Source organism: Pinus tabuliformis, chromosome 5_2 (assembly GCF_031772625.1).
Source record: "Pinus tabuliformis cultivar Carrire ecotype Pingquan chromosome 5_2, CPIR1, whole genome shotgun sequence".
Taxonomy (NCBI): Eukaryota; Viridiplantae; Streptophyta; class Pinopsida; order Pinales; family Pinaceae; genus Pinus; species Pinus tabuliformis.
The window spans coordinates 248202867-248230321 of record NC_142306.1 but is presented as its reverse complement, the minus strand read 5'-3'; the positions used below and the strand labels follow the sequence as shown (position 1 = coordinate 248230321).

Here is a 27455-nt window from a genome sequence, read left to right as displayed (position 1 = left end):
TAAAAACATTGGTTGGAGCATGGTAAAGGGAACAGCTAGGCAATGGTGCTTGGTGCAGCAAACATTGGGACAACATGTGTGACAGCAAGGTATAGCAGTACTAAACATTGGGACAGCATGTGTGGCAGCAAGGTACACCAGTGTTAAACATTGGGACAAGTAGTGTGACAGCATGGTGCAGCAATGGCACATGGGACAGCAAGTACATGATGTAGTACAGTGATGGGTACAGTCATGATTAGTGAAGCATGATGAGATGCAGCATGGTGATGATGGGTGCAGCATGGTGCAGCACAATGAGGTGCAGCATGGTGATGGAGTTACCTGGAAGAATCAATTGAAGTAACGTGTCTTCAACTAAGTTCAAGTACCTCATGTATCATCTACTTAGAGATGATCTATGTTCTTATTTAGATAAGTCAAACTGTTGACTTATGTTGTATATGTACTATCTCTCTCTCTCTGTGTTGAACTATTGAAGAACATATAAGAAGAATTTATCAAGGGTTTCCCCACATTGGGGTTTGTCCCTGGCTAGCGCCACATCTTGTGTCCTCTTGTCTTGGCTTGTCTTTTGCGATTTATGTTTATGTTCTATCTGCAGTTTACTTTAATGTTGATGTGATTGCTAATCTAGAAAAGATATTGAGCTAACTATGAAAATTGAAATAAATTATTCTAAGCATAGAACATACCTAAACTTAACACAAATCTTATAGATCTGCAACTCTTGTGCATAGATCTATAAATATTTTGTATATATCTAAAGATTTCAGCTTGGGTTCTAGGGTTTTGCTTAGTTTTTTGTATATATCGAGATCTGGGTATTATTTTCGTTTTCCATTTTGTAGGTGCTGATTTGAAGGTTTTTTAAAGAATTTTTTTAAGATCTGAGACAGATCTATGCCCTGGAGGGCAAGATCCTGTCTCAGAAATTTTTTATGTGCAAGAAAGAAATTTAAATCTGGATTTGTTCATAAAATTTCTGAGATTTTTAAATAAAAGTTCTGGAAAAATATTTTTTTTTTAAGTTTTGGACCTAACCCTTGCGTTTTTTCTTTCTTTGCTCCCTCAAATCGTTGCCTTCTCCTCGTCCTATGCATATTCCCTCCTCTCCTGCTATGTTTTCCCTTTCCCTCGGCTAGCATTTCCTTCTTCCCCTCGCTGTCTGAGTTCCTTCGATCCTCCATCCTTCTTCGAAACCCTAGACTTTCCTATTGCTTCTCGTCCCTTCTGGTTGCCCCGTCAACCTGCATTTCCTCTCGTTGCTTCCTCAACCGGTGCGTGAACCCTTCTTTTCCTGCGCGTTGCCATTCCTCTGCGGCATTCCTCACTTTGTGGCTCCTTCGACCTGCAAACTTCTCTATCTGCGGCGCTCTCTGTGTCCTTCATTCCTGTGTCTTCCCTCGTCCTTATTCGCATCCCTCCTTTGAGCTATTTCGCTGTCAACCGACATGCACACAAAAGCGCTCCCTCATTCACGCTCGCAGCTTCTCCTCCTTGTTCTTTTCCTTTCGCTGCTCGAGCCTCTGCGCTCCCATCCTCCCCTCGTCCCTTCTCTCTCTTCTCCATACGATTTTTCTCTTTTGCCTTCAAAAACCCTAGCACCCTTTTCCCTTTGTTTTCTTTCTTTGGAATTTTGTTTAATTGCTTTGTTATCCCAAGCTTTTTCGATTTTAATTTTTTAAGTGTGACTTTGATTTTTCAAAGTCTTAAAATTTCAAATTTAAATTTTTTTTGTGGCCTTTTGAAAAATTAATTAATCATTTGCCATATTAAAATTTTAATCATCATTCATAAAACTTATCACATTAAAATTGCCAAAGGGAATAATATAAATTATTAAATCTAAAGTTCATTTTTTGGGGTTTTTTGTGTTAAGGGTTTGGGATTTTTTAAATCTTAAAAGCAAAATTCTTTTAGGGGTAAAAATTTAAATTTCTTCTATAGTCCAAGCACATTTAAATATTTTAAATTATCTCTAAAGTTTGACTATAAGAAAATTTTCTAGATTGGAGCACTCAAGAAAATTATTTTGAATCCGAAATTGTTTGAAGTGTTTAGCATTTAAATTTCATGGTGCTTCATGGTAAGTAATTTTCGAAATTTAATCGCTTAAGTCTTTTGCATGTTAAGGGTTTTTTAACATTTTTATGCTTGACATCTATTGAGATTGCTCATTGTTTAATTAACTCTAAGCGTGGTTTTAATTACTTCAATTTTTGGATATTTATTGCATAATTTTTTGAGAATTTTTCAACTAATTGTTAAGTATTCTTCTATGGAATTGTGGTAAATTGCATATCTTTCGAGTATTTTTTAAACATCTATATGATTGGCATTGATATTAAAGAATTGTGAAGAGATTTTTGTTCTCTTTGAGCTATAATTGCATTGGAAAGAATCTAGATAAATTGAAGTGATAAGCTTGTCATTTAATTGGGAATTAATTTGTGATATTTTAAGCATATTGCTTAGAAGTTTATCTTTTAGTCTAGTGAAGTGAATATTCATTTTGGCGATTAAAGGCTTTGGCATATAGCTCAAAAATAAATCATGACATAAGCACTTTCAATCCTTGATCTGGCTTCATCTTGTTCCATCTTCTAATCGTCTCATGCATTTGCATATTAAGTTAGTCTTGCATTATTAAAATTTACTTCCAAGCATAAGCTTGGTCAATAAAAAGAAAGGTACCCATCCATCCTTGCTTGAGAAGTTTGGTTTTAATAGTACTTAAAATGGTGACCTTGCAGTCGTCAGAGCCACAACTCTCTACAACACCAGAGGCACTGGGTATGTTAGATTTTCAAGAGAGGTATCATTAATCACACCTTAGTGTGCTTCACCTTATCTTCTCTTTGCCACTTACTACGAAATCAGACTCAATATAGAAAGGATCAAAGGGTTAAAACTTAGATAAGCACTTAACTAAAATTAACCAAGATTCTTGCATCTCACATTAGTTTTAGGATCTGCATTTCATATAAGATAGTTATTCATCCAAGCAGCAGTTGTTCATCAATTACTTGGTCCTAAATTTCCTAGCCAAATAGTTGACTCCATAAGGCACTGGTACCAATTGTTTAAATCTAATCGAATCCTATAAGTCTCGCTAAATCTAAAACAAGTAATTGGTCGCTTGACTGCGTCTCGCGAACCAGTTCGTTCCCAACTAGTTCTTCTTCATTCCATTTCCGTAGGGTCTACCCCCCTTAGCCTATTGTTGGGAGACAGCTTAAACAGAGAGATTGGGGATCAGGGTGACAACCCCCGATCTGAACTGTTGTCGCAGTGCCTAAACATTTTATGCAATTACAGGGCTTTTTCCCCAGCTACCCCAAACTTTACCCAATGTTGCCCCAAAACATTGGATAATGGATTTCCCTTTATCAATGACTATAGCCTATGGGGTTGGATAGGCTACTTCATCCTCCCTTGGGCAATTAATCCATACGGTACATTACATTATGCAAGTAACATAAATCAAACCTTTCAACCCCATAAATTACACCAACGTATAAATCTAAGCTCAACTGAACAAATAGACAAACAATCATGAATTTAATGACAAATTAAATTATATCAAATTAAAAAATGATCAATTGAATCTTCAATTTGAGAATATGGCCTTAAAATGCCAGCCAAAATAATCACCATAAATTAGCCTTAGCATATACAAGAGCAAGACAAAATGACAAAATTTAAATAACAGCTCAAGGAATGATTCAAGGGTAGAAATAGTATGGTCAACGAACTTGGATTCATAATAACAAGAAGCATGCTCATAAAGACTAGGAATCATTACAATAGCGCAAAACTTCCAAAGGGATACTTGTAAATCTTTAAAGTTGAATAGCTATATGATTGAACACTTTGATTTGAATTTTGAATTAAATTGAAACAAAGATATTAAAGAAACAAATCTCACATTTTTCAATCTTTTTTTATATCAATATGTTCATTCTTACGGCCTCAATTCATCAGTTTGTCCAGGATGTAATTCATGGTTCTTTGCAATTAAAATTCAAGGACTCAAACTCTAAAAAAAAAAAATTATATACATCACGCTATCATCAATTTATCATTTAAAATAAGCACCAAACAAACAAAATCTACCACACCTTAAGTGGATAACCCAAGCATATTACTGCAGAAGCAGCAATATCTTCCCTCTCTGCTACCATGCAACTTACCCTGCCCATAAAAAGCATGAAATTAAAATTAATCCACGCTCTGAATGTAGAGTTGTGCATATCAAACAAAATCTCTTCCTGACATTAAAAGAAGCCATAATTTTACTATTAGAATCACCTCGCATCCAAATCATGTGACTTTGTTGACAGTTCCTAATATCAGAAGCATGTGCAAATGAGTTCAATACCTTGAACCCATGGATTTTCCAACCAGCACTAATGGGTGTCCTGGATACTTGGTAACAGCTTTCTTCACTTCATCAACATGCGCATCAACCAGTTTTTCTGCCTTAGGAGGTGCCCCATGTTTTCCTCCAGAAAGATCTGCATGTTTTATGTCAATTTTAGACTAAGCTACTCATCCACTACTATAATTTCTAAGATGGCCGATCAAGAGAAGTGACCATGGTAAACAGAGCTTCCTAAACGACAGTGGCTCTAGCTTCCCATGTGCTTGTGCAGTATGTGGGGCTAACATTGGATGTGTTTGTCACAATTCATGAAGCTGAAGTTTAAACATAATGCCACCCAGTTATCATGAGACCAAAGTTCTAAACTCTATTAAACTAATCTGTTCAATAATTTCATAATGCATAAATGTCCGACAACATTCATGGAAAGGCAATATCAGTTACCTAAATTAGTAAAGCCAATTCTTTTAATTCAATCTAACTTATGCATTTCAATTCAATTTAAAAAACAAAAAAATAATAATAAAATGAAAATAAATGGTTCAACTTACAAGGATAGTCGAAAGTAACAACTTCCACAGCATCAGTTGCAGATGCCAGCATATTCTTCCATCTATTACACCAACATAATTCGATATCACAACAGAGCACCATATGCAATAATGCACACACGAGAAATAATGTACGCCCCTTAGCCTGTTAAATGCCTTCTGTAAGCAGAGTTCAAGAGTACTACGACTTGGTAATTTGATATTAAGTGGCAGCACAAAGTAATATCTCAATGAGTAAGACTCGGTGGGTTGGTTCTGTCCAGCATTACCCAACTGCTGCTAAAATTGACCTAATTTAGCTATCATTGCTAAATCAGAAGTACTGTCCCTGGAAGGGTGGGTTGGTTCTGTCCGTCATTGGGCCTCTTTTGCTGCAGCTGACCTTATTTAGCTGTCATTTGCTAAATCAGATGCTATCCCATTTAAATCACATTATAATTATGAACTCTGCAAATGGGGATTGATTCACTAGTGACGTTAGAAAAGTATTAGGTCGTCTACTAGGTACCATTCTTGCTGTTGTCCATCCCACTCAAATAGCATGCCTCTTTGAGAGGGCAAACGCAAGTCATGGGCAATGCTCATTCTGATGGAATGGTTATCCCTCAATCTTGGCATCTAAGCGGGAGAGCCAAATAAATATAAAGTCAACGGAGCAAGAGCAGGTAGGTTGACTTAATCCCATGGGGCCAGGAAAGTTCCTAACAGAGACTTTTTCAGCTCCCAAAGGAATCAGGACCTGGTCTTGGAGCAGCTTAGATAGCTCGACTCACAATCACACTCATAGTAGGGAGCCTCATTAGTGGAAAATGTGTAAATATGTATAGCACATAAGATCTCTCTTCCAGACTGTGCACTAATTGGCCATTGTGAGTTATTTTAGTGAAGGTTCAAATCCCCATCCCCACGGGCAAGCTTAAAATTACACCCAGATTTAAGTCACCAGTAATCATTTGAGGTTTTCAAAAACTTGGAAGCAGAAGTAAAAGGTTTGGCTATAACCCATTTTAATTGGAAAGAGAAGAAAATTCAAAAAGATCTTCAGAGAAAAAAACATACCTTATCATCCATTCGGAGGTTGACGGAGCTCCGGCGCCATGAGCAAAGACTAACAGAGGCTTTTTATTTTCATTATCTTCCGGGGGTGGCGAAGTATTAGACTCCTCCACCTTGCTCTCCTTCGTACGGCTTCTCTTGGAGGGGCGTGTGTCTGCCATTGCTGGTGCTATTTTGCTATAACGCTCTATTACTTCCTCATTCATATATATACCCGAGCAGCATTTTTAGACCAGCACAGCATTCAAATCTTACAAAGCCGTCTGGCAAAGGCGGGGAGTGGGTACTTTATTTTAAATCAGAGTAAACTATTTAAAGAGCGTTCCCCTAGATGTGTCATGTTGTTTATGATCTATTGGAATGTGAGGATTATTTTGAATTTTTTAAATTAGTTTCATTGCATGGGATTTTTGGTATTAAATTTATATAAAAATGGTATTAAATAGTTGTTATGGTATTAAGTATTGAGTGTTGTACCAAAAATTTAGTGTTTTTATTTATAGTTTAATATTAAGAATTTAATTTTGTTATTTTTTTAATTTATTTATTTGTAAAGTTATTGGTTGAAGTATTATTATGAGTTGTTTAGTAATTTTAATTTTTGTTACTTACTAATTTTTTTATTTTATTTACTTTTTATTTAACTCATGTTTTTATTACTTCTATTTTCATGAATTATATTTTTTTCTTCCATATTTTCAATTTAAGATGAGCTATTAATATATTAAAATCATACTTTAATAAATTTAATAGTAAGTTATCATCATCATCATCATATAATATATATATATATATATATATATATATATATATATATATATATATATATATATTAAAGTTTATATACGAGTTGATTTTTTTGAAGTTTTTCCCGTCTAATTTCTTTAAAATCCCGCAGGAATTTATTGAAGCCACAAGTTTGATGGGTAACCTCTGCACAATCGAAGTGCCCTAGGGGTTTTTCAAGTGTTGAATCCATATATACAATCAAAAAAACCAGTTTAAATAACAAAAATCAAAATTTCACCTCAAATTTTTCCGTCGGCTTCCGACACCCGAAAGTCCAAAAAACGGCACTAAAGACAACTCCGTTTATATATGTTAATATAAATAAAAACATTTAATCATATTTCTTAATCCTTTGATGATGGCCTTCCACAATACAATATTTTATTAATTGTTTTATTTTTATGATGAAATATTTTGTTTTTTACTTCAATTAAGCTATATTTAAACGAAGTGGTGGGTACTTGCTACTATATAACTTTTGTTTATAATTTATAAAGGGACAAATTATAATTAATTTTTTTTATAATTAAATAAATTTACTTTTCCATATATCATTTATTCTGTGAGGTTATTTAATGGTTTTGGAGAAAATTGCCCCATTATCACCCAACAACGTATTTGACTATTATTGAAAATGCTAAAACAATTTATTAATGCTCCACCATTGATTAAGTTAGGATTCTTTTGATTTTTCAACTGGGCTAGTTACAATTTAATCCATGATTTTAATCACTAGTTACATTTTATTCCATATTTTTAATTGGTCATATTTGTAATGTATAAACAAGGCTGCACAGTTAGCATTTCATGTCACTTAGTTTAATTATTGGACTTTGAAAGATATTAATTAACTCTCACATTGAACAAAACACATCTAGGGCTATGTAGTAAGTAAATGTGAAAAGGACTGCTTCATATAAAGAAAGGAATGCTATTTTTTTTCTAAGAACAATAGTTCTAGAAATTTAGGGTATATAAATCATTGTATTGTTTAACTAATTTTGTTGAATTGTAAGCATTAAATTATGTAAATTCTAAACTCTTGTGACTTTCATAATAAACTTTATTTGACTATGTTAAGTTTTTATAAATTTAAAGAGGACAACAAGATTAAGATTTTAGTTGGATTGTATTTAATGAATAATAATTGCTCTCCACCAATACTAGGCTGATTTCAAAGAGAATTTATGCATTTATTACAAAATTCAAAATAATAATTTACTAATTTAATCATATACATGTGAGAGACAATGAGAATTTATGCATTTATTACAAAATTCAAAATAATAGTTTACTAATTTAATCATATACATGTGAGAGATAATGAGAATCTATGCATTTGTTACAAAATTCAAAATAATAGTTTACTAATTTAATCATACACATGTGAGAGATAATTATGTTATAGCCCTTAGTTTAAATGTATCTAAATTGAAGTAAAAATTTTGCCTTGATGGTAACCAATTGATAATTACTAAGATGACCCATGACCATGTGAATTTGAGGGTTTAGATTAGATCCACTACATATGCTTCCCTTATTCTTGACATCAAATATGGGTATGGCACTAAGCAAAAGTGTGATATGGATAGATATGATATTCTACTACTACCCTTGCTCAAATGCTATTAGCTTGTTACCAGTAATTATCATTTACATTTTAGAAATATTATCATAAATAAATATATATATATATATATATGATTCACTTGTTAGTATTTATCGAAATGTTATTTTACACACATATATATATATAAAAAGGTTGAAATTGTTTTATGGGCAATGATATTTTCTTATATTTTATTTAGATTTAAGTGAACAAAATTAAAGATACATCAAATAAAACATTTTAAATTATTAAAAATTTAATTAATAAATATATAATTTAAAAAATAATAAAAATATATATATTACAATTTTATACCGAGTAAACTATTTCTTATTAAAATATAAATTTAACAATTTAATTAAAGATTTAATTTATAACTATGTTGAATGAGTTTCAATAGATATTCTAAAATCAATGCAAAAATAAAAGAGTTTGGTTTTATTATAGAATATTTTCTATAATGATTTTAAGCATAACAAAATGGTAGAGAGTGGTATGATAGTCTTTAAAGCTAATTTGACCTTTAGCTCTTTTTCCATGGCTTTGGAGCCTTATGTTAATCTTCCTTTTTAAAAATACTTCCATATAGCTTGACTAAGATGAGAATAACCATAATGGTTGTAAAATTAGAGGGATTATATTTATCTCCAATTTTAAAGATAATAAAAGTGATGTTTTAAGTACAAGATTGGTTTAGGGGTCTTATACACAAATTTAGTATTTAGATTGGTAATATTTAATATGTGGTATCCTGGGAATATATAAAATGGTATAGTTTTTAATTAAAATAAAAGAAAAATACTTAAAATAATTGAAAATTAATAGATTTATATTTTGATAAGATATATTTTAAACATTAAAAAAATATAACTAGTATTCTCTTTATTAAATTTAATTTAAAATAGAATTTATATTAAATAATCATCCAATTAAATATATAAAAATATTATCAAATTAATATATATATATATATATATATATATAAACAAAAAAGCAAGTCGAAACAATAAAAAATCAAAATAATGTATTTCAAAGTCTCACCTTGGCATATATTATTTTTTGTTTTATAAATGAGATTTCGTATTCATAGACACAATTCAATGTGATTTTACTAATTCTTAACTCAATGTGAGCCCTAAGATGACTAGCACAACTAACCTGTGGCTTGAGTATTTGTGACCCAGGGGCACCACGCCAGCGTTTAGCATGATTGAATTTTTGCCCATTTTGCCCATGGAGTTTCCAACCAGACTACCTTTTCACGGCAGAGTGTCTTAACAAAACACCTTGTCACAATTTATTTTATGCCCCATGGGCGAGATTAGAGGAATAATTAAAAGTAAGAATAATTCAATTAAAATATGAATGGGATTTGAAGTATAATTAAAATTGTTAAATCAAATTATTAATAAATATTATTAAATTGAATTTAATACAAAAGAGATTATGGGTTAGATTTTACCAAAAAAAATGGAATTATTATTAATAAAAGAATAAATAATTAAAAGAAATAAATATTTTGATTAAATATTAAAATAGTATTAACATAGTATTAAAGGTTATTATTAGATTTAGACTTGAAAAGTATGATTAATAATGATAAAGAAAGTGATGGGAATAAGGGGATAAGGAGAGAAAAATAGATATTTTATTTCATGAGATTACATTAGATTGTATTAAGAATAAGGTAAATAATATTAGAGTAAATGAAGGAATTAGATAGGATTAAGGATGAAACAAACAAACAAAAGTGTTGGAGGGGGGCGGGTGTTGAACAAGGTAATCAAGGAACAAAGAAGATCAAGGGAGCGGTGAAGGGGAAGGGAGCATTAAGAATGAATAAGATTGAGATCAATGTTAGGGAGATTAGGTTTATTGGAGCAAAAATGGGTAGTGGGTTTCCAAGAATGGCTCATTTTATATCCATCTTCATGATTAAATTTGTGAGGATGCATTTCAATTTCCAGAGCTTCTCTAATGGCACGACTTGAGTGGAAGGAGGTAGAGGCCAACATTTTAGTTTTGTTAAAATAGACTAAATGTTAGTATTGTGGGAGTGTTTAGCAATGGTGGATTTTTTTATTTTGTTATGGTAGTTGTCAGTCGTATGTTCTTTAAGGCGAGCTTTAAAGGATCTCCCAGTTTGTCCTATGTGAGATGTTCTGAATGAGTAAGGGATCTCATAACCTCCAAGAACATGCATAGGATCATTCTTTTCTTTGGTTGATCTGAAGAGCTAGTTGAGAATTTTATGGGGCTTGAAAAAGACTTTGATGTTATTTTTAGAAAGGACTTTGGAAATATGATTTGTAATCCCTTAAATGTATGATAGTGAAACTTTGGACAAGGGTGGATTTTTGAAGAGGTTTTTGGGATTTGGGTGGAGAGCTGAATAGAATACCTCTTTTTTATCTGGGATGACAAATAACCATTGGCTTTAACAACCTTAGTGTGTTGTGATTTCCATTGGAGAATGATTGTGAGGAAGAAATCTAAATGGCTCGAGTAACAAGAGTTTTAAGCACAACAAACTTTTGAGCAAGATGATGGTGAAAGCTGGCATGGAGGTACCTATCAGTATGAGTCTTATTTCAATAAAATTGTTGGGGAAGAGAACCATCAAGAAGTCGAGAGATGAGTACATCAAGAAAGGGAAGGGAATGGATAGCTCCAAGCTCCATAGTAAACTAGATGAGAGAAGAAATGTGATTAAAATGGGAAAGGAAGGCTTGGAGGGTTGGCATACTATGGGATTAGATAACAAAGGTGCCATCAACAAATCATTTCCAATATTGGGGTTTTAAGTGGAAGATTTCAAGGGCTAAGGTTTTGAAGTGTTTCATAAAAATATTGGAAACAATAGGGGATAGGGAGGTACCCATGGTCGTGCCCTCAATTTGCCTATAGCAAACTCCATTAAAATTGAAGAAAGTGGTGGTCAAGCAAATTTTGATAAGGGAAAGGGTCTTAGAGTCAATAAGTTTGGTTATAAGGTCAATGGATTTTGAGACAAGGTATTAGTTAAATAAGGATACAACATCGAAGTTGACCATGATGTCATTTCTATCAAGCTTTAGGTGTTTAGTTTTATGGATGAAATTGACAGAGTCTCTAATGAAGGATGAGATATGGCCAGAGAAGGGATGAAATTTTTTGGTAAGGAATAGGGAAAGGGCATGGGTGGAGCCATCGATGGCGTTCATAATGGGTTTGGAGGGGATATCCTTATTATGGATTTTAGGTTGACCATAGATCCTGGGGGTAATGGAGTAAAGGGGAATGAGAACTTTTTTGATATATGTGTCCAAGAAGGATTTTTTAATGGCTTTAGTGACATTGTTTGTCATTGATTTGATGGGTTTCTTAGTTAAGGGGTTCTGTGAGGAGGAGGAAAAGAGCTCAAGCATTTTATATTGGTAATCTGAGGAATTCAGGACAACAGATACATTTCATTTATCAAAATTTAAAATGAGAATGTTGGGGTCCCCACTCATGCCCTTTCCTAATTCCTTGCTAAAAAAAATCATCCCTTCTCCAGCCATACCCCATCTTTCATTAAAGACTTTGTTTATTTCAATGACAAAACCAAACACCTAAAGCTTGACAAAAATGACACCATGGTCAACTTTGTTGTCTTCTCTTTATTTACCAAAATCCTTGTCTTGGAAGTCATTGACCTCATATTTAAACCTTTCCCAATTCCTTGCTAAAAAAAAATCATCCCTTCTCCAGCCATACCCCATCCTTCATTAAAGACTTTGTTGATTTCAACGACAAAACCAAACACCTAAAGCTTGACAAAAATGACACCATGGTCAACTTTGTTGTCTTCTCTTTAATTACCAAAATCCTTGTCTTGGAAGTCATTGACCTCATATTTAAAATTGTTGACTCTAAAACCCTTGGCCTTATCAAAATTTGCCTGAGCATCACTTTCTTCACTTTTAATGGAGTTTGCTATGAGAAAAACGAGGGCATGACCATGGGTTCCTCCCTTTCCCATGTTGTTTCCAACATTTTTATGGAGCACTTTGAAACCTTAGCCCTTGAAAGTTTCCACTTGAAACCAAAATGTTGGAAATGTGTTGTTGATGACACCTTGGTTATCTAGTCCTGGGGTATGCTAGCTTCCAAGCCTTCCTTTCCCATCTTAATCACATTTCTCCTAACATTCGGTTTACTATGGAGCTTAAAAATAATCATTCCCTTCACTTTCTTGACATCCTTGTTTCTCAGCTCCTTCATGGTTCTCTAACCCACAAAGTTTCTCGAAAGAAGACTCAAATTGATAGGTACCTTTATGCAAACTCTCAACATCATCCTACTCGAAAGTATGACGTGCTTAAAAATATTGTTACTCAAGCCATTCAAATTTCTTCCTCACAATCATTCTCTAATCAAAAAGTTGATATCACAAAGAGTGTTAAAACTAATGTTTACTCATCTTCTTAGATAAAAAAAAGGCAGTACATTTAGCTCTCTACTCAAATCCTTAAAACCTCTCTAGAAATCCACCCTTGGCCAAAGTATCACTACCATACATTCAAGGGATTTCGGATCATATTTCCAAAGTCCTTTATAAAAAGAACATCAAAACCCTGTTCAAGCCCCATAAAACTCTCATTCAACTCTTCAGATATGTCAAAGACAAGAATGACCCCATGGTTGGCCCTAGAGTCTATGAGATCCCTTGCTCTTATGGATTTTTTCACAGAGGACAAATTGGGAGATCCTTTAAATCCTACCTTTAAGAACATATGGCAAACAACTACAATAATAGGATTGCAAAATATGGCATCATTGAACACTCCCATAATACCAAACATTTAATCTGTTTTGGTGAAACCAAAATCTTGGCATCTACCACCTTCCACTCGAACTATGTTGTCAAAGAAGCTCTGAAAGCGAAAATAATCCTAACAACTTTAACGGTGAAGGTGGATATAAGTTAAGCCAGTCTTGGAAACCCGCTATCCAAATTTTATCTAGTAAACTTGATCCCCCTAACATTGATGGCAACCTTAACCATTCTTAGTACCCCCTTCCATTTCACCATTCTATTGACATTCTTTGTTCCTTGATTAACCATTTCTCCACCTCCCTCCTCTTTTCTTACTTTACCTTATTCTCCTCCCCACCCTCCCTTTTGTCTTATCTCTCCCTTTTTTGGGCCACCACCACCCCTCCCCCAACTTTCTTTTGTCTGTTTCATCCTTAAACCTATATAATTCCTTCCTTTACTCTAATATTACTTACCCAATTGTTAAATCATCTTCCTTACCCTATTCTTTCCTTAAACAAGGTAATCAAGGAACAAAGAAGATCAAGGAAGTGGTGAAAGGAAAGGGGGCACTAAGAATGGTTAGGATCGAGATCATTGTTAGGAAGATTAGGTTCATGGGAACAAAAATGGGTAGTGGATTTCCAAGAATGTCTCAACTTATATCCATCTTCGCGATTAAATTTGTGAGGATAATTTTCAATTTCAAGAGCTTATATGATGGCACAGTTCGAGTGGAAGGAGGTAGAGGCCAAGATTTTGGTTTTGTTAAAATAAATTAAATGTTAGTATTGTGGGAGTGTTCAATGATGGTGGATTGTGCGATTCTGTTATGGTAGTTGTCAATTGTATGTTCTTTAAGGAAGACTTTAAAGGATCTTCCAATTTGTCTTATGTAAGACATTCCGAAGGAGCAAGGGGTCTCATAAAATCCAAGGGCATGCATAGGATCATTCTTGTCTTTCGAAGATCTGAAGAGTTGGTTGAGAGTTTTATGGGGCTTGAAAAAGGTGTTGATGTTATTTTTAGAAATGAATTTGAAATATGAATAGTAATCCCCTAAATGTATGATTGGAAAATTTTGGCCAAGGGTGGATTGCTAGAGAGGTTTTTATGATTTGGGTGGAGAGTTAAATGCAATACCTTCTTTTATCTGTGGTGATGAGTAACCATTTACTGCAATAGCCTTAGTCTGATGGGATTTTGTTTGGAGAATGATTTTGAGGAAGAAATATGAATGGCTCGAGTAACAATAGTTTTAAGCACAACAAGCTTTTGAGCAGGCTGATGGTGAAAGTTGGCATGCAGGCACCTATCAATATTAGTCTTCTTTTGATAAACTTGGTGGGTAAGAGAACCATCAAGAAGGCAAGAGACAAGTACGTCAAGAAAGGGAAGGGAATGGTTAGCTTCAAGTTCCATAGTAAATTGGATGAGAAGAGAAATATGATTAATATGGGAAAGGAAGGATTGGAGGGATGGAATACCATGGGACTAGATATCAAAGGTGTCATCAACAAATCATTTCCAACATTTGGGTTTTAAGTGGAACCTTTCAAGGGCTGAGGTTTTGAAGTGCTCCATAAAAATGTTGGCAAAAACAGGGGATAGGGAAGAACCCATGGTCGTGCCCCTAGTTTGCTCGTAGCAAACTCCATTAAAGGTGAAGAAAGTGGTGGTGAGGCAATTTTTGATAATGGAAAGGGTTTTAGAGTCAATATGTTTGGATATATGGTTAATGGATTTGAGACAAGGATTCTGGTAAATAAGGAGACAACATCAAAGTTGACCATGATGTCATTTATGTCAAGATTTAGGTGTTTGGTTTTATGGATGAAATCGACAAAGTCTCTAATGAAGGATGAGGTATGGCAAGAGAAGGGATGAATTTTTTTGGCAAGGAATGGGGTGTTGAAAAATATAGCTAGTGTCGGTCTTCATAATTGTATTTGAGTCATGATGTAATGTATTTGTCAAAATAAAGAAAAAGAAATTTTATTGTAAAGGAAATTGACTTATTAAAGCATGGGTTTCATGCTTAGCTCAATGGTTTATAGGTCAAAGCCTCTATTGTAGGTTTCCAGGTGTTGTGGAGGTAAATCCCCTCTGCAGACAGAGGCGATCCCTACTAGCCCAAATGGGGTCTAGCAACAATCAAACAACGCTAACACGCAGGTTCCTAATTGCAAATCAAAGATCGATGATGAGGGCCTACCTAGATTCCAACGCTAGTATTTGTAGAAGAGTCGTCGCTCCCGTTCCTTTGCTCCGGCCGGTCACAATCCCCACGATCCTCGTGAACGGACACCTGCACATGCAAAGAACAACACAAATACAAGCATAAAATCCAATAGATGCAACTATATATCAGTCAGAAAGGATATAACTCAATCATCATTACAAAGACAATAAGAGTGGAACCATAATGATAGTCGTCTATTATTGATAAACAACAAATAAGAATACAACCATAGTTCTGACGTCGAATCCTCCTTTGGCTGGGTGATTAGCAACACATGCCTTGCAAAGCTTGTTGGGAATGGGGAACAAGCCTCTCTCTCCTTGGTTACTTGGACAAGAATCTCCTCACTTTAGATTTAGCTTCATGGGAATGAAGAAGGCTTCTTGTAGCATGAGCTTAATAATTCTCAGACTTTGAGACTTAGAATTTGGAACTTGGAAACTCTAACTTGTCAAAGGCAAAAGGACAAGCTTTTATAGATAGAGGAGAAGGAGTTAGGGTCATCCACAAGATTCATGGGATTGGCTTTATCACTAAGAAGCTTCCATGAGAGGTGGAGAACTACTTCCTTTCTATGGAGATTCGAAGCCAAACTGACCCAACTCAATATAGATTCAGTTCATGAGTGGGTTAGGAAGAACCTTTGTAAGTTTGTTTGTTAAAAACTTTACCCAACTGGGCTGGCGCGAGTGCGACTCTGCGACAGAGCACCAGTTGGCGCGCCCTCTTTGGAGGATTTCCCTCATTGGCGCGAGTAATACACAGTGGAACCACGCCAATCGAAAAAGGGCTATTTTTATGGGTATTTTGCAGAAGGTGTCTTCAGGGCATATGAAGTACATACTCAAGGGGATACAATGCAAGTGTTTTTAGGTTATGTCACTTCTCACAGGTCCCGGAATAAGTCCTCCAATGTGTGGGAGAAGGGGTAACAGGGACGGTGACAAATTACTGTGTAACAGATGCCCCCTAAAGCATGAGGCCCGAGAGAGAGAGAGAGGGTGAAATGCTTTACAAGAACATGGCCAACTGAAAACACTGTCGCCGGAGAACCTGCATGAAAAAGTACAATTGATATCTCAAGTACATGATGTATGTGGTATGGGCGCAGCCATCCATAGCAGAGTCCATAAAAAATCCAGATCCAAGGTATGGGCGCAGCCATCCAGTGAGGATCGATAAACAGACTCAGGCATGGTCGCAGCCATCCAGTGAATGAGTCATGTAATGATCATAATAATCCACAAAATCGCAACCTGGATCTCAACAGACAAAATCCAGGGTCTTGCGCTCCATCTCGACCCGAAAAAAGTACAAGTTCAAGCATGTGAATATGGGAGTCGAAGTCGAACATGCAAGAACATCGTCTGATTACCAGTCAATGATGAAAACTGTTAACATACGCGAGAGGTACCACCAATAATGATAATGGTCCTCAAGGTACTATAGGTACAATCTACGGCGTGCGAATCAGTGAGCCGGTGTCAAACACCCGTAGAATCATTCGATCGGAGGCCGATGATGAAAACCTCGCGTCGAACACGAAGAACCTGCCATTGAGGCATGCAAGCTCCAAGGCACCTGAAGGGAGTCTTTAGGTCAACTTCTTGGATAATGAGCTGAAGTCGACAGGAAGTGACCTTGATCGAAGGTGGGCCATAATGTTTCCCACATCATCGACATGAGACAGAGAAGGATAAGATGTTTTGTGTGAGGTATCAGAGGGAGGTTGAGTATTTTGCAGAGGTCAACTTCTCTTGAACATATTGGCGGCACGACAGTGGACTTGGCAGTATTTGACATCAAATGATCAGGGGTCATGGTGACAAGGCAATGAGCAGATGAGAGGTCAAACATGATAACCCAAACCCACAGAGGCAAGTGTAAAAACAAGATGAGACGTCCCCACCCAGACACGAATGCAGACAAGTGCCATGTTCAAGAGCGACATACTGCCGACATGAAAATAATTGTGGTTCCATTTCCCCCACCATTTCTGGCGAGTACCCCAGTTATTTTTATCGACAAGCTTTATGGGGATAGCATATGCTTGTGAGTGTCATTTCGACAGAATCCAATGTCATTAAGTTTTAACGATTCTGACAAAGGAAGAACTCGGTGTATTTTCATGTTTAGAGAGTTTGAAAAGACAGCAAAAAAGGAAACTCCAGGGGGGTCCTTTTTCGTAGAGTTGTGTCTCTCAAGCCCGAAAAAGTATAAAACAATGCTCGAAAGAACCACCCGATCATTACAATTGAGGAGTACTTTTCATGACTAGTGACTTCGACCTGAAAAAGTAAAAAAGCAACCGAAATCACGTCGTTTCGTAACCGTTAACGAACCTGAAACGACAAGGGTCTGACAAACTTTTCGTCTTTACATGGTCATAAAAGAGTTTAAAGACGACCGCCTCTTATTTACGTTTAACGAGTCAAGAGGAAAAACTCGGTAATCTTTTCGTCTTTAAACAGTTGGAAAAGAGCTGAAAGCAGACCTCCATTTTTATTCTCTTTAACGAGTCAAAAAGGGAAAATACTCGGCAATCTTTTCATATTTTACGAGTCAGAAAAGAGCTTAAAGGTGAATCGTCCTGGAGGAACGAGTGGTATAAAGGGTAGCAACTGGTTCCGGCAATGGTGGAACTGCTCAAAACATATAATGGTTAAGAGGCTGGCTAACAAAACCACTCATAACTGCGGTCCCTCAGGAAAGGTAAAACAACCAAGTGAAAGCATATGATCGGCCAAAGAGATGGTGGCGATGGAATGAAAACAACCAAGGCTCATCTAGCAGAATTAGCGGATAAAACGGTAATCACGAGAGGTAAATCAGGTATGGGTTCATTTTTACACAAGCTTGAACCATGGAGAACTCTGCTTGGATTCGGTTTCATGTTTACACAAGCTTGAAACGAAAAACTATGCTTGTTATGAGTTTGCATGCCCCCAGCATAATGACGCAAAATGAGGTACATGCCCCCCAAGCTTCATTGCATTCAACAAAGTGGATGGAATGAAGGTTCACTTTCAAGATCTTGGAAAGACTCGACTTGGATTTTACGAGATCTTAATCAAAGACTCGATCGGGAAAGGGAGTCGTTTCATTTTTTAATGAGGTTGATACAGTAAAAGAACTATCCTCATAACCCTTGTTTCATTTTTTAACGAGCTTGACACAAGATCAGGAACTATGCTCGACTAGATCCAGTTTCATTTTTTAAGGAGCTTGACATAGGAGAGCGAACTATGCTCCGACCAAACCTAGTTTCAATTTTTTAAGGAGCTTGACATAGGAAAGCGAACTATGCTCTGACCGAACTTCATCATAATGAACAGGAAGTCGTTGCTTCCAAGAATTCCACTCCCGGTGGAAGGATAACATCTCGGAAGTCAGAACCCAATGCCCCCAGGACACTACGGATGATGGCGGCGTCACTGGATACAGGCACGAGATAAGTAGCCACGTAGTTGACCTGCGGTGGGGTAGACACAACTGGTGGATAAAAACCAGGAGGGGATGGCAGCTGCGCAGGAGGCACCGGGGGACTAAAGAACGATAATTGATCTATAGTCACGATTCTTCCGTCGTGTGGAAAACAAACCACACGGAAAAGCGAAGAGACAAGGGCCCCCATGGCATAAACATAGTCACGACCAAGGAGAAGACTGAAATCTGGAGCACCTTGGGTAACCAGTACGCCTATATAGATGGTTTTGCCTCCCTAAGTAACAGGGAACTTCGGGAGGATCCTTAATGGTTGACTGGTTCCTCCGTCAAACGCCAATAGATTCTGTGCAACTGGCACAAGCTGTGGGAAGCCCAAAGCTTGCAAAGTAGTGAAAGGCATGAGAGTGACAGATGCACCCTCATCCAAGACAGTGCCAGGTATTGCCTTATCATAGGCAAGTACTGTAATCTGGAAAGGCACATGGGATGGAAGGCGGAATGTAGTCAAATGACTCCAGTCGAAGGAAACGACCAAACTACTTGGTGGGGGAATCGTATGATTGCCCCCCTGCTCTACAGGAGACGAAGAAGGACCCTTTTGATCAGCGAGGATAGGAGGGTCGTTCTGAGACTCAAGAGAATTTGACGAGACGAGAAGAACATGAGCAGTAGAATCATGATGCTCCTCCGGAACAGAGTAATAAACAGGTTGTGAACTCAAGTCGATACTCTCTCCGACCAATGGCTGGTCTGGAGTGGGCTTGGCACATCCAGGTTCAGAAGGAGGAGGACAGACAAGAGAAAAATCTACGTCGATCTCTTTGTCCACAGGGAGGGGGTCAGAAGAGAGCTTCTGATATCCAACAGGAAGTTGGGGTGAAGAAGCTGTAAGACTTTCCAAAACAGTGGAAGCTTTATCCATGAGCGGACAAAGGTGAAGGGGATGGTTGCCTTCACATAGTCTACAGGGGATTCGAATCTTCCCTTTCTTCTGAATGTTGTCGGGTGATAGGGTGGCATCGCCATGAGCTTTAAAGGACGATGAGGGACGAGCTGGATCGTGAGACCATACTTCAAGGATCCTGGGAATACCAGGACAATCACGAAGAAGATGGTCGTCCTTGCACAATCTACAAGGAAATTTGAACTTCCACGGAGGAGCAGAAGGTGGCTCGACTTGAGTTGTACTTTTAACCTCTCACCTAGGAGACTTCTTCTTCTTCGTCTTCTTCTTCTTCTTCTTAGCCACCGGGTTACTTGAATCCAGACTTTCACCAGGCGAAGTAGAAGATGAGGTCGCAAAAACAGGCGAAGAAGGGGAGAGGCCCACCTTAGAATCAACATGATGTTGTTCGGGTAGAGGAACTGATTGACCAGCAGTTGAGACGGTAGGGACCAGAGAGGTTGAGAACAACCAAACAGGCAACCCAACAGTTAACCCAGGAATGGACAATGTTGCCATGTAAGGAGCACCAACATTTCCAAAAGGAGGGAAATGAACAGGATTCCCATCAGAGGGGATGCCTGGGTTGGTAAACTCCGGAAGAGTTGCCATCACAAACGAAAAAGAACCCTACTCAAACTAACGCAAACAAGATCTAACCGGGTAAATGTGAATCGTGGCCGAATAAATTTTAAGACACAGGAACAAAACTTGACCTTTTCATTTTTTGAGAGTTGAGAAAAGGACAAAAGATGACTCTAGTCGCCTTCGAATGTTTAATGAGCCTGAAGTGACAAGTGCTCAGATGAGCCTTTTCTTTTAGGGAGTCCGAAAAGGATTGAAAAGTGACTACTCTAGAGAACTAGGCAAAAGGTTTACCAGACAATCCGTAAAATTGCATATACACCTTGGCAGTCATATGAAAACCAAGGACTTTCCGTACGGCAGTCAATCTTCCCGAATGCTGTGTTCGGTGCGTTACGGCTTGTAAGGCAGCAGACACGCCTTCCTATGGATAAAGGATGATAACCTAGTGGGGTCTCCCCATATACTCGACGGTACGTGGGAGCTCAAATCCGTACTAGACCACTATTGCGTCACAGAAGGAGGAATCACCCAACCTTGAGTGAAACAAAAGTGACTAGGTTTAACGACGCCGGAGCACGTCTCTAGCCTAGACCTCTAAATGTTTGCATTATGTTCCAATGCGTTGTTAGATTCATTCAATTCATTTTAAATTTGATCTTGTATTAGGTTTCAGTTTTCAGGCCTTACCGTATGTAATCTCTCAAAATTCCCTAAATGCAAACTATATGCCAAAATATGTCATTTCATTCGATGAATGCTAGTTATGAGAGGGTTTGAGGGCTTTCATGCAAACAAAATGATCACAAAACAACAAATAACTTCCCTAATGCAGCTAATGGAAATTAAAAAACTTTTCTTTAAGATCACTAATCAAAATGAAAAGTTCTAATTCTCATTAACTAATACAAAGAAAAAGAGATTTTTTCTTTTGTTGACGGCAAAGTGCATTAAACAAACTTTGAGAAATGACAACAAACAAATTCTATTCACACATTCAGTTCCCTAAATCACAAATCAAAACTCCAAAGAACAAAAAAGATCCCAAAGAGACCAATGAGCCGTGTAATCTAGGCTCAAAGTGAGACGAAGCGGAATTCAAGTGAAGACAAAGAAAGTCACCCAAGTAACACAACAAAACGATTTAGAACCACCAAACAAGTGCAAGGGAGTAATCAGAGAGTCGACTGGACTACTAGAAGATCAAAACACCTGAGGAAGGCTCGACACACAAAGCCACTAGATGCCCTAGGGCTAGAAATGTGAAATCGATGGAAAAAAGCAAACACCCAAAGGGTAATGATCAAAGCCAGTCAAATCACACTCCAACACACTCAAGTAGTCTAAAAAAGGTACCTAGAACAAAAACCAAGCTCAGGAGGCTCAAAACCAAGCAAACTTCAAAATTTCCCAGGCCTGGCGCGACTGTCAGGCCAAAAAGAGCGCCTTTCAGGGATTGGCGCGGGTTGTCAATGAGCAGCTGGCGCCAAATGGCACGACTGTAACACTATAAAAGAGCGCCAACCGAGTTTGCTATGGAAAAATAAAAAACAAATGAGCCAAAGCTAAGTCAACACTACCCAGGTACACCAAGGGGCAAGAAGCAACACAAGGATTCAACCCAGAAGGCTAACCAAGCAGGAGAAACCAAGAAACAACCAAAAAGCAAGACTAGCTCCCTAGTGGAGTCGCCAAATTGTTGTGGAGGTAAATCCCCTCTACGGACAGAGGCGATCCCTACTAGCCCAAATGGGGTCTAGCAACAATCAAACAACGCTAACACGCAGGTTCCTAATTGCAAATCAAAGACCGATGATGAGGGCCTACTTGGATTCCAACGCTAGTATTTGTAGAAGAGTCATTGCTCCCGTTCCTTTGCTCCAGCCGGTCACAATCCCCACGATCTTAGTGAACGGACACCTGCACATGCAAAGAACGACACAAATACAAGCATAAAATCAATAGATGCAACTATATATCAGTCAGAAAGGATATAATTCAATCATCATTACAAAGACAATAAGAGTGGAACCATAATGATAGTCGTCTATTATTGATAAACAACAAAGAAGAATACAACCATAGTTCTGACGTCGAATCCTCCTTTGGCTGGGTGATCAGCAACACATGCCTTGCAAAGCTTGTTGGGAATGGTGAACAAGCCTCTCTCTCCTTGGTTACTTGGACAAGAATCTCCTCACTTTAGATTTAGCTTCATGGGAATGAAGAAGGCTTCTTGTAGCATGAGCTTAACAATTCTCAGACTTTGAGACTTAGAATTTGGAACTCGAAGACTCTAACTTGTCAAAGGCAAAAGGACAAGCTTTTATAGATAGAGGAGAAGGAGTTAGGGTCATCCACAAGATTCATGGGATTGGCTTTATCACTAAGAAGCTTCCATGAGAGGTGGAGAACTACTTCCTTTCTATGGAGATTCGAAGCCAAACTGACCCAACTCAATATAGATTCAGTTCATGAGTGGGTTAGGAAGAACCTTCGTAAGTTTGTTTGTTAAAAACTTTACCCAACTAGGCTGGCGCGAGTGCGACTCTGCGACAGAGCGCCAGCTGGCGCGCCCTCTTTGGAGGATTTCCCTCGTTGGCGCGAGTAATACACAGTGGAACCGCGCCAATGGAAAAAGGTCTATTTTTATGGGTATTTTGCAGAAGGTGTCTTCAGGGCATATGAAGTACATACTCAAGGGGATACAATGCAAGTGTTTTTAGGTTATGTCACTTCTCACAGGTCCCAGAATAAGTCCTCCAATGTGCGGGAGAAGGGGTAACAGGACGGTGACAAATTACTGTGTAACACCAGGGTTCATGTCAAGTGTCCTTGTACATGTCATAATGTAATATACCCTTCTTGGGCATTTCCAATCAATAAATAAATTTATTTTTATGTAAATTAGGTATTATAGGGCTCCTCCATGAATTCGGCCTCAAACTCGACAAGTTGGCCTAAAATAGGGGAAAAATATTCTATATAAAGGCAACAACTTGACCTCATTTGTAGCACTCACTCACCAAGTTTGATCCGCAATAATTGGGGCAGTAAAACGTGTGAAATTCAAGGAAGAAGGTGGGAAGGGCTAGTGAAGGAGAAGGAGGTCACTATCAAACAGAAGAAATCAGAATTCTCTCTCTCTCTCTCTCTCACACACACACTTGTGAAGTTGTTGAGCTACTGGAAGGGTCGAAGTTACAGTAATTTGTCTAGGCCAAAATTCTTGATTTGTTGGGGGCCCAAATTCTAGGTTGTTGTTGGGTTGTAGCTATTGGACAAGAAAATAACTATTGAAGGTTGTTGAATCATATTGGAAGGTTGACTTAGTGGATGAGGAAGGTATTTTGGTTTAGGGTCATGGTCTATCTCAATTTGAATTTTCTAGTGGAAGAGTTTGACTGGGTTTCATGATTCCTTGATGAAGCAAAGATAAAAGAAGAACATAAGAAAGTTAACAAGAACACAAATATATCACAAGTAATTATCAACATAAGAAAATCTTTCTGCCTTTCTAATTTTATAACATGGTATCAGAGATAACGTGAAGAAGAAGAGAAAGATAGACTGAGGATCTGTTGAAAAGAGAGATATAAGAAAAAAGGTTTAAAGGAAGGTCACAAGGAGTAGAAGATAACAATATGACAAACTCAATGAAGTCAAAAAACAAGCTAGAAGGAGCAACCAACTACAAGGCATGGAAGAAGAGAATGGATCTTATTCTTGCAAGACACAAAATGTTGGATTTTTTTCAAGGAAAAGTCAAGGAACCAACAAATGAACTAGGAAAAGAAAAATATAAGGAAACTGATATCTTGGCCATGAACTTAATTGTAGATGGAGAGAAGGACAATATCACCCCTTACATATCTAATATAGAATCTCTGAAAGCAATGAATGAAGCCCTCTCCAAATTATTCACCATCAATAACATTGGTCAGATAGCTAGCTACAAGAATGAACTAAGGACAATAAGGATGACAAGAGATGATATTGTGTTATCATCTTTTGTAAGGATATATAGAATAAGAGATTAACTCCAAGCAATAAATGAGGTTGTACTAGAAAAAGAACTAGTAATTGTTGCTCTTGTAGGTCTACCAAAATCTTGGAGTGCTTTTGCATCAAGAATTAACAGTTGGAAGGATACTCCAACATTCAAACAAATGTGGAATGGATGCAATTAAGAAGAATCCAAATATCATTAGTAAACAACAAGAAGGAGGATGAAGAATACAACACCTCTAATGTCTATTATGTTCATCAGAAGAAGAAGGGAACCTTCAATAATTTCAAAGGACCAAAGAAGAAAGATGATCTATCCAAGTTTGAATGCTATAAATGTCGTAAGATAGTTTGCTACAAAAGTCATTGTCGTGAATATCCAAGGAATAAGAAGAGAGAAAGAGAACATGTGAATGTTGTTGATGAAGCTCCAACTAAGATAAACAAGATTAAAGAATCTAAAATCAAATATCTATGTGCCAAAGACTCGTGGGGAACATTATCCTTTGCACATCCTTCTATCTTAAATTTTGCATTATTTTCCTTTATGTTTTGATTTATAAAGTTTGTAGGTTTAACATATCTTGTTAGGACATTTTTGAATTATTTTGATAAGTTGTAGGTATCCCTCAAAACGATTGGATTAGGAGGGAGTCTTCACCATTTTACCAAATTATAAGTATATTTTTCTTTGTCTCCTCTTTTATGTTTGATTTCCCTCTCATATCAAGATTTGTTTGTATTATATGCTAATAACCTTTTATGTTTTCCTTCGTAGGAAATATTGAAGAATACACAATGGTTATGGAGGAGACTTCAAAGGATAAAATTAAAGCATGGAAGAATCTATGTTGCAATTGAATCCCTTCAAGAATTGACTTCCTACAAGGTTTGTTAAAGAAAAATTCAAGGTATGTCTTAAACTACATTTTTTGTTACAAGGTTGTTAAAGAACAATGCAAGGTATTTCTTAAACTACATTTCTTGTTACAAGGTTCTCCTCATAGAAAAGGTATGTTCATTGTCTTTTGAAACTTGATTTAAATTACTGACATCGTTATGTCTAAGATTTTGAATCTTAAAGATTATTGTTAGGGTGATTAATCATTGGATTGAATCTACCCTCGCTATACTATCGTTTTGATCATTCTTGTGAAACCCTAACATTTAGGCTTCACTATAAAACCCTAGCCTCTTAATGCTAGGGGTATGTTAGTGTTAATAATGAAACCCGAAGTCTTCTTAGGGTTTGTATAGAACATATACTGAAACTCTAGATTTTTAAGGTTTGGTGATTTAGGATTCCTGAACAAAACCTTTATAGTAAGATCCTTGGTGTATATTCGTCTGTATGATCAAAACCCTAGTCTGAATAAAATTGTTGTATATCTAACTTCGGTGTTTGTGTCTTGGGTTTGCCTAGTAGATATTGATGTGAAACGCTAGTGCATCCTAGATATCTATAAGCAAGTATGCTAACTTAATGATATAGTTTGTGAAATCTAGGGTTTGTAACAAAACCTAGTAGAGATTGATATTTTAGGATATTGCTTTTGATATGATTTAGTTTTGATGATGAAATATACAGTTTGAAACAAACCCTAGTAGAGTCTAACATATAATTCCAAAAACTTATTGTTGAAACCTTAGATATATTTTACTATGATTGGATTTTTCTCAAATTGTTGATATCTAAGGCTTTATGTCTCGGAGATGAAGTATAGGGTTTATGACAAAACAATAGCAAGAAATTGAAGGCTAGTATATAAAAAGATATTTCTCTTGTTGATTATGAACCTAACTAGGTTTAGGTATTTGATGCCTAAAGTTTGAATGTTTCGATGCTTCCATTGTAAGACATGATAAACATATTATAGTTGTCTTCTTGCTTCTATATATTTGTATTTGGTTGTACTCATTGTTGAAAATCTGTAGGTACATAATCTTCAAGATATTCATACGTTGAAGATGATAACAATGAGCATGATGAAGGGAGTTATAAGAATAATTATTATCAAGATGACCTTGATGCCATAAGAAAGAAATGAATTCTTGAAAGATTTTTCTCCGAAGTTTTGAAGTTATTGATCTCCCTAAGTTGAGAGGGATCCTGGATAGAAGAAAGGGTATATCTCTCCAGTTTAGAGGGAGGGCATATTATGACAATCATAACGAATACCTTGAAGTGAGAATGAAACCGAATGAATGAAATGTTGGAAAATACTAAGAGGGTGGGTGAATCAATATTCCTTAGCAATTATCACTTTTAAATATTTTCAGAACATTAGTTAATATTCAATTATCATTAATTCCCTTCCAAGAGCGATGGAGGCGTATTTGGGACTTAGGGTTTCAGAAGGTATCCTCAGCGCCGCCGCGGCTCCAAGAGCCCTGATCTGTACTGGATCGGCTAGATGCCTGGCCAATGGAAACTATGAACACGATGCCCCGTTTGGGTCCTGGTCGGAATCCGTTGATGGAAAAGATTTTTTCGAATTGAACCATGACAAATTGCGTTTCTCCTCCTTCAGGGGGCAGAGGGATTTCTTCACGGCAGCATCAGAAATCCTATGTCTGGAGTTTTATGCCCCAAAACAACGGATCCTCACCTTGTCTCGTCTCGTTACGCCATCGTACAAGGACTATTGGCACAGGTATGGCGAACCGGCTGGCGAATATGGAGGAAAGAGGGTTATGCCAGCCTTCATGCCCCACTGTAGCATACCAGGGATTCCATCTACCAATTTCGGGCGGAACTTAAAGGGCAAAACCGTAGATCAGGTATGGGGTGGAAGTAAAGCCCAGGGTTCGCGGTGCTATGAAGCTCCATCGCTCTCTGCAACGCAGATCTGGGATATTACCACATCGACGCCGCCTAAAAACAGAGGATTCGAAGCCTCTTTCCTGCTAACGATCGATAAAAAATTCGGCGTCCCTAGGACTCCCACATCTTCTCATCTCTACCCCACGCGGCAAACGCAGGATAAGAAGGCCCTGCAAAGCCCCAGCCGCCTGTTGTCTCAGATCGGCAGAGGCAAGCAGATCTCTGGCTTCTCTG

General features: G+C 37.0%; 1 protein-coding gene across 3 annotated transcripts in view; it reads right to left on the bottom strand.

Annotated features, from left to right (window-relative positions):
* The window catches only part of LOC149158470 (alpha/beta-Hydrolases superfamily protein), a 155448-nt gene extending 149159 nt beyond the window's left edge, over positions 1-6289 (bottom strand). Inside the window, exons 1-4 of one of the 3 annotated variants that reach the window (XM_089436233.1) lie at positions 5998-6289; positions 4939-5000; positions 4385-4520; positions 4125-4197 (exon numbers count right to left, since the gene is read on the bottom strand). In XM_089436233.1, the coding sequence (XP_089292359.1) occupies positions 4125-4197; positions 4385-4520; positions 4939-5000; positions 5998-6200 (474 nt within the window). In that variant the 5' untranslated portion in view covers positions 6201-6289. The remainder of the gene's footprint in view (positions 1-4124; positions 4198-4384; positions 4521-4938; positions 5001-5997) is intronic. The other 2 variants (XM_089436235.1, XM_089436234.1) reach the window with 2 other exon arrangements.
* Between the last annotated feature and the right edge of the window lie 21166 nt (positions 6290-27455).